At 40.8% G+C, this 7,835-nt stretch overlaps 1 protein-coding gene across 21 annotated transcripts in view; it reads left to right on the plus strand.

The window, feature by feature from the left end:
• FOXP1 (forkhead box P1) overlaps positions 1-7,835 on the plus strand; it is a 380,386-nt gene that overhangs the window by 331,483 nt on the left and 41,068 nt on the right. For all 21 annotated transcript variants that reach the window (XM_051788661.1, XM_051788668.1, XM_051788662.1 and 18 more), the window contains one exon: positions 1,974-2,078. In XM_051788661.1, coding sequence (XP_051644621.1) covers positions 1,974-2,078 — 105 coding nt within the window. The remainder of the gene's footprint in view (positions 1-1,973; positions 2,079-7,835) is intronic.

Below are 7,835 nucleotides of genomic sequence, written 5' to 3' on the forward strand. Positions count from 1 at the left end.
AAGCCTGCTTTCTCACCCTTTGCCGTATCCAGGTATGGAAACAGATGATAAAACCCATTATCTTCTGATTTTTTCTGGTGTGTACTGAGGATGTTTGACCAGATGCCTGTCTGGCTTGGGTGGATGGTGTTCCTTCAACCATCTTCCCTCTTTCTCAGCTGAGGAAAAGTGTGGTGTAGCATTTTTCTAATTTCCTTGCAAGGAATGCATCGGTCCCTTTGTTCTTTTAAAAACTTTACAGAGGTTCTCCACATTTGAATGTTGTTTAAAAGACTGGTAAGTTAAACCAGTGTAATGTTCCTGTATAGAACAAGGCTTTTGTAAGGCTCTTCACCTGCAGTTGTTTTTTTTAGGAAATTAACTTGCACATACATATATTTATGCTTGAAGAACTATTTGTAAACAGCAAAAAATAAGATATTAATGAAATAATTAATTAGATTCATGTAAAACTCTTAATACCTTTTCCAGTCAGTAAAGTTGGTTTTTTTTTTTAATTAAAATACTTTTTAAAACCATCTTCAGTAATGTTCAGATTCTCATTGGGCCTAAAGTGAAAAGTGGCAGAATCTGGGAAAGAATTTCTCTTTTGACTTCTGTGCACTTGGGATGACATCTCAGGAGGGTTCATAGTTCTTGCTACCCAGTGCATCAGAAATAATGTAGGAACACAATTTTTGGTAGAGTGCACAGGCAGATAAAATTACAAAAGAAGAATAAACAGCATTTCCACGTGTGTAAAGGTAAAATGGCAAAAAGTAGGCTTTTATCCACAACGTTACCTGTGATCCAGGATAAAATAAGTCATAAAAGCCACACCTAGATGCTGGTATGTGTTCATATCCTTTGTGTATGTTTGAAGTTCATAATACAGCACAGACATACTGTAGCAGAAAGATTTGATATGAAAAATAGATACGTGTGTGAGCATAAAATAGAGACTTCAATATTATTTTGACATTTTAGTTTTAAAGTCATCTAAGGTTATGGAAATCGTTGCAGAAAATAATTCCTTTCCTTAAGAAGTTTCCATGCAGAAGTTGAATAAAGAAGATATTTTAGAATATGGTTCATCAGTTAGTGCAACAGATACATTTCCCTGAGCACCACATGGCCCGGATCAAAGCGTCTCATGACTTGGATCAGTGCAGCCAAATCATTACGTATTGATTGGAATCCCGCTGAAGGATTAACCCCTTAGTGCTCATAGGAATTTTTTTCTTTAACCCTGGGTTCAGTAGTTGGGAGGCTCTGTGACGTTCCTGCCAAATCTCAGCAAGGTTAATAGCCCCCACTAACCACTCGGTACTGAGGAACCCTTTGACTGCATGGTTCCTGTTTTTTATGGCGAATTTTGCATTTGAAAATACGTCTTGTGTCTTTCTTGGGATATAGGGGGGCTGTACTTGTGCAATGAAACAGCCTGTAAGAGAGGGAAAAAAAAAACCAAACCAAAAAAAAACGCCAATCCAGTAAATAAATAACGTGGTGGGAAAGCTAAGGCTGAAAACTTGATGCTTTTCCTCTTTCTTTAATGATGAGGAAAGCCTCAGGTCCAACTGTATTGTGCTGTAAGGATACAGTGCTGTATGGAGATGACTTCTCTTCCTGATGAAGTTGAATTGTAAAAATGCGATGTTCATAAATTTCTTAGCAAAATACGAAGTACGATATTAAGCAGGTTTGTCAAATGATTTCTCCCCTGTCCATGTTAATTTAAATTCTTTACAAAGCTTTTAATTAATGAATGAAATGTGGGAGGGATAGCTAAGTAAGAATGACACGTTTCACACTGCAAATGGTGTTTGATTCTGTTTGGAAAAACCATGGGCAGAGTCAGGCGGGTACCGTGAGATGTTAGGGATGTTTCAGGATCTGTCGTTTGCTGCTCTTTGAGAGTCTTTGTGAAGACGAATTGTGACGGTACCTCCAGTTATACACCACTTTTTCTCTTTTCTCTTTCTCTCCCCCAGTTTATCCCACGAGGAGCACTCACACAGCCATCCGCTCTACGGACACGGCGTATGCAAGTGGCCGGGCTGTGAAGCAGTATGTGAAGACTTCCAGTCGTTTCTAAAGTAAGGATGGTTTTATTGGCTCTTGCATTGTACAGGAAGCATGCCCTGAAATTTTGTGTGCTGTCACTCACCCTGGGCCTGATGCAAAGCCCATTGAAGTCAACAGAGAGCTCCTTTTCACTTCAGTGGCTTTTGGATCAGGCTCAAGAACGTTTTAACAGGGGATAGTAAATTAGCCCCATGGGGAAGTTATGGTCTTGCTCAGTGTGTTACTATAAAATAGTGTTTGCAGTTCCGCAGCTTTTCTTTTTATTTTATTTAAATAACTTTTAAGTTGCAATATCGATCATGTAAACAATACAACCTTGATTTAACCTTGATTTCACTTTAATTTAGAAGTCTAGTCTTAAATTAACTCCATAATTGAACAGAGGATTGCAGAACATCACGTGAAATTTAATTTATGTCAAATAAGTAACTAATGAACAAAGTCTACACTACTAAAAATAAACTATAATTATATTAATTGGGCCCCTGCAGTTTGCTGCAGACCTTTTCCTTGCTGCCAAAGAACACAGTTTTACACGTTGCATAAACAGTGCATTATGGACTAGGCCATGGCAGTGCATGCATCCCAATGTGGGGAAGGACCCCAGAGCTCTAATAGCTTACACATGGCTGCTCCACAGCTAAACCATCAGCCTCACCCCTCCAAGCTGGAGCAGAGACTGTTCCCATCACAAAAGAGTTCTCTGTCTGGGTAAGACACCAGGTAAACACACGTTTTGGGTGCAACCAGGTTCTCGAAGGTTCGGTCACTAATCTTTTCTCAAGTACTATGGCTGGTCAGTTGTAAGATGACCAAAGACCAACCACCCAGGCAATGTTTATGATTTAAATTGACAAAGGGACAAATCCTGCTCCCATTTAGAGTAGTCATTTCATGGAATCAGTCCACGTAAACATATGGGATTCTTCAGATTGAATAAGTAGATTTAGTCCCAAAAGGTTCAGCTATACCTGTCCTTTCTGGGGTGGTTTCCTGGATTTTTATGTGATGGAGGGAAGGGTGACAGCAAGCAGAGGATGTTTCTTGGGTGATGTTATATGATCCAGATAGGACTTTGCTCTCAGAATAGAATGAACCAGTTCTGATTCCACTGGCAAAACCCTCCTTAGTTGGAGCAGCACTGATCCTGCTATAGACATATGGTACAACTAAGGAATGGTACAGTGATGAGAAGGTTCTTGTTACAAGAGGGTTACGAAATAAGAAGGTGGTAGTCATAGATTTCCATGAAGGGTGGCCTCTTTCCTTGTAATTCATCCTGTTGCTCACTTAAGTGAAATAAACACTAATCTTGCCATACTTGCCAGCTCATTCATGTTCATATGCCATACTATAGCATTTAGACCTTTAAAACAATTCTCATTTTTATTGCTGTTAGTGCAAGGGAAAGGTGCTGTGGTAGCCTGAGATACCAGAATAACGTGTGGTCACATCTGGTCAGACTAGGCCTCCTTTGCTGCCTGTGCTAGTCCTGTGTTCCAGATGAGAGCTGTTGTTTCAGCAAGATTACAGAGCAATGGGCTGATTGACATGGCCATGCACAAAGAACATAGCCCTTAAGTCACAGAGCATGGGGTTGAAGCAAGGCTGGTTCTTATATGGTGTTTTGGAGATGTTTCAGTAAGTAGGCCCAGTCCACCAGTTCACCTGGAGGAGATACTTGGAGCAGTCAATACTTAGGAATAACCTGGAAACTGTTGCTGGCCCAGGCTGGACTTTGGCTCTGTCAGTTCTAGTTCTTCAGTCACTCACTTATCATCAGTCTTTTCTTCCCCATCAAAACCATACAACAGAAGTATTCTGTGTGAGTTTCTTGAACCCGTTGGCTCGTGTTAATTTTCTCATTATCCAGATTCTGGAGTGTCCAGACAAAGTCTTATTGTTCCAAGAGATATTTAATCCAGAACAAATGCAGAAATGAATGTCCACGAGCAGTGTATTGACACTGTTAGGAAGTGAGTGTTGCTTCATAAAATGATAGCGTAGCCTTCCATGTCTCCCGTGGAGTGGCCTTAAAGTTATGTTGCCATTTACCAGAATTTATTACTCAGTGAAAAGATAACAGGTAGATGCTTGAAGTTTCTTTCTGATACTTGAATAATCCGTGAAGCTCTTTTGACGGTCCCCTCAAGAGAAAAGCTCTTGTTTACCAAGTGAAATACAGCCCGTGTATCAATTGAGCATTGCTTAATTTCACTTACCTTGGTGAAAAGGCAGAGAGAAGTTGTATGTGGAATGAAAACCCTGTATGCCAATAAAGTGATTCTTCAGTTAAAGGAGAAAAAAGGACTCGCAGGTCTAAAACATGGTTCATTTCTTTTCCTCCTGAGGAAGAAATATCATAACTGTTGGTAAATCAAAACCAGAGATTTGACACTCTTCTGTGATCGTTCTGTAGTGTTTGTTCCCAAGGTGAGGTACACCACAGGGCCCTTGATTTCAAAGATAAATACTGTACAAATAACGATCCTAGTTGTCTTTCACTCACAGCCAACAGGAGGATGCTTATCAGAACCAGCAGATACACGGGCTATTGTGTGCATTTATTTCCCTATTTCTTTTTGAAATAAGTTGCAGTTTTAGCATCGTCGTGTTGTGGGTTTTCTTTTTTTTTTAATCCATCAGCCATTGGTTATCATGTGATGTGGTATCAGTTAGAGCTAACTGATAGCAGCAGGGGCTGCTGCTCTGCCTAATGAAACAGCAGCACCCTGCATGCTCCAGAATACTCCCTGAGCCTAAAAACAAAAACAAGTCCAGTCTCACGGCAGTGACCCCGTGGCCTCTGCCAAGCTGCAGGGAGCAAGGTGAGAGCTGGAGGGTGCACACGTGTCTGGCGTGTTAACCAGGGCCTGTCTCGCAGGCAGCAGCGAAAGGAGCAATTAGTAGCACAGAGCGACTTTCCTTCAAAATTGACTATATCCTTGATTTCATTTGCATGTGTTTAAAGACCGTTGCAGATAGAAATAGATACCCCTTATACAGCAAGTTGTTCAGGAAATCCCTGCTGGAGGGAGGGTGGTTTATTCAGCAGAGTATCCAGGGCAAAAAATGAAGGAGAAGGCTGATTAGGATTTTATCCCTCCACACTTCTAATTTTTATTTTTTAATTTGATTGTGCGTTAGATGTGCTTAATACTGACTGTACCACTTTTAAATCAAATATATTCTTTAAAAGAAGGACACAGACCTTTGGAGAGATCTGGCAGTCCTGCGTTGCAGTGATGCTGGTAATCTGCTTCATGTGCATTTAACTTTGATGAAACGAAGGGGAGTTTATGTGAAAGAAACTACTAAGTGCACTCTGTAATGTTTTCACAAGTGTTTTTATCATGGTAACATCTTGTTTACTTTAGTTGCCTGCCTAAAACTACTTGGAACATGTTAAGAAAACATTTCGAGAAAGCTTCTACAAAGAGGCTTTTGTTTAGCAGCAACTGTGAGACTGCTCAGCTCACAAAGGTGTTAACTTTCAACCCCTTAAGCACTTCCACATGAAATTCCAGCAACTATGTTTGTGGTTTTGGAAAAACAAAGTGTATATTAAAGAAACCAGGTATATGCTAATACATGTTGAAGTAGGCCGGAAATCGTAAATTGTTTCAAAGGCATTAATTGCGCTCGTTTGCATGGCAGAGCGTTCTGCAGTGAAATCATCCGCACGGCGCAGACCTTTTAATCAAACGGGTAGTGAGGGCAGGGGAAAGGCTGGGCTGGAGGTGGGTTTTTTTAGATTTTTTTAACTCATGGCAGGGCCGGCTGGGCTCTCCCCGGCTGTGGAGCGGCGATGGGGAGGTGATGTGGAGGGGGATGATGCTGAGGATGCTGCGCGGGGATGCGGCGCCGGTCCTGTCCCGCGCGGGGGGACCCGCTCGCCCCCCGGGGATGCTCCTCACAACCAGCTGATTCTCCGAGCCCGCCACGTATTGGGAAGTTGCCGTTCAAATGTCGGCGTTCCCGTTTCTTTTACAGCCTCCCGATTAACCCCCGTGGCAGGGCAGGGGGTTCGGGCCCCCCGCGGCGGCGGCGGAGGCCGGGGTGGCCCAAATCCCACAGTGCCCTCTAGTGCTCCCGGGAATGCTGCTGGCGGGAGAGGCACCGGAGAGCATTCCCGGGAGCAGCATCCCCGGGAGAGCCCCGGTCCCTCCCCTCTAGAGCTGGGGAAGCAGCAGGCCAGCTCAAACTAACCCCTTAATTTTTTTATTTCATTATTTTTAAATTATTTATTTCATTATTTTAATTTTAATTTTTATTTTTTATTATTTTAATTTTTATCCTATTATTTTAATTCTGTTACGTTTTGTTATGGGGTTTTTTGTGTATTTACTCTTTAATTGTCATTATTTTTATTTACTTTCTTACTTTAACTTATTTCTATTTGATTTTCATACACACTTGCACACACACACACACAGAGATATATATGAAATACTTCTTCTCATGGCTTATACGTAGTGAGGCACATTGCCTTGCATTATCCTCTTTTTTCTCTCTTAAAGGTGCACTTAGTTTATGTTTCCCATTATAATTTCCGGTGTGTAATCAGAAAGCGTTCCTTAAGAGACAAGGATCATCTTTGTTTCATACTTTTATTGACACTGTCTACTGTATTACTGCGATGTCTAAATGGTAAAATTTATTATTAGCAATAGTGTCACAAAAGTCTGAGACAGCGATTTTCCTTTCAATAAAAGTAGTTAAAAACCTTTTAGAAAATCCATAATTTTGATTGCTGGTACTTCATAAATGTATAACTGGTACTTTTTAGCTGTCTCTTTAGGGAAAAATGAGTTTTATCACCTGCAGTACCTGGGTTAATGAAATTGTGTGTTGGAATTTAGCCAGAATGAAAGATGAGATCATTCGGTGGCACTAATATTGGCAACAGGTCTCATAAAAGGGTTTGACTCTTTTTAGAGAATTATCATTAGGGCTTTTTCTTTTTTTGAGGATGGGGGAGAGATTCAAGTTATTTGTCATTTTTGAAGTTTCTGTAGTCCGAAGATTTTCATCTGCTGTAATATCCCAAACACAGTGACCTAAAAACCTCCACCAAGGCCAAGAGAAACACAACAGTGTCCATCAGTGCCTAGTAAAGGAATTTACTTGCTTCAGATTTCAGCTCCAGTTCCTGTTTCAGCCCTTTAAAAATCACGACTCTCAACTCAAATCTGAAATAACGCTGCTCCTTTCTCATGGTCCTCCGTGTTTGATTGTTTGTGGATATTAGCTGTCCAGGAAATCCCATACTTAGAGATATAAATCCAAAATGATCTTGTTTTTCCGCAGCCAGCCCAGGATGTATTAGACAGTTATGATGATTTGTTAATTTTTGTGACCTGTATTTATTTTATGTGTGCCGTGTGCTTTTTTAAAGGAGGGAATCAGCTGTCGAAATAGGCTACTTTTGTCAAAAGGGAGGCTCTTGACTCCTGCCTTTTAAGCCTTTGCTTTCTTTACTTTTGGAGGATTCTGTGTGTGCACCTCCATATGGTGGTAAACAAGGGCTGCATTGTGCCCTGACATATAAGCTTAAACCCAACCCTGTTATTGAAGAATCTTTTGAGATGTGTGAGCTGGGATTCTTGAAGGGCTGTCAGCCTTGGGTGTCGGTTTGAAATGTGCCTTGAATGTATAACTCTGCTTTCATTTTAATAGTGCAATATTTTTTTTTCTAATGTAATATTAATCGTCACCCATTTGTAGTGAAATTTCTTCCTCGTGTCTTGATGGAAAATAATTAGATT

Source organism: Manacus candei, unplaced genomic scaffold (assembly GCF_025592945.1).
Source record: "Manacus candei isolate 608988 ecotype Guabito, Panama unplaced genomic scaffold, ASM2559294v1 h1tg000025l, whole genome shotgun sequence".
NCBI lineage: Eukaryota > Metazoa > Chordata > Aves > Passeriformes > Pipridae > Manacus > Manacus candei.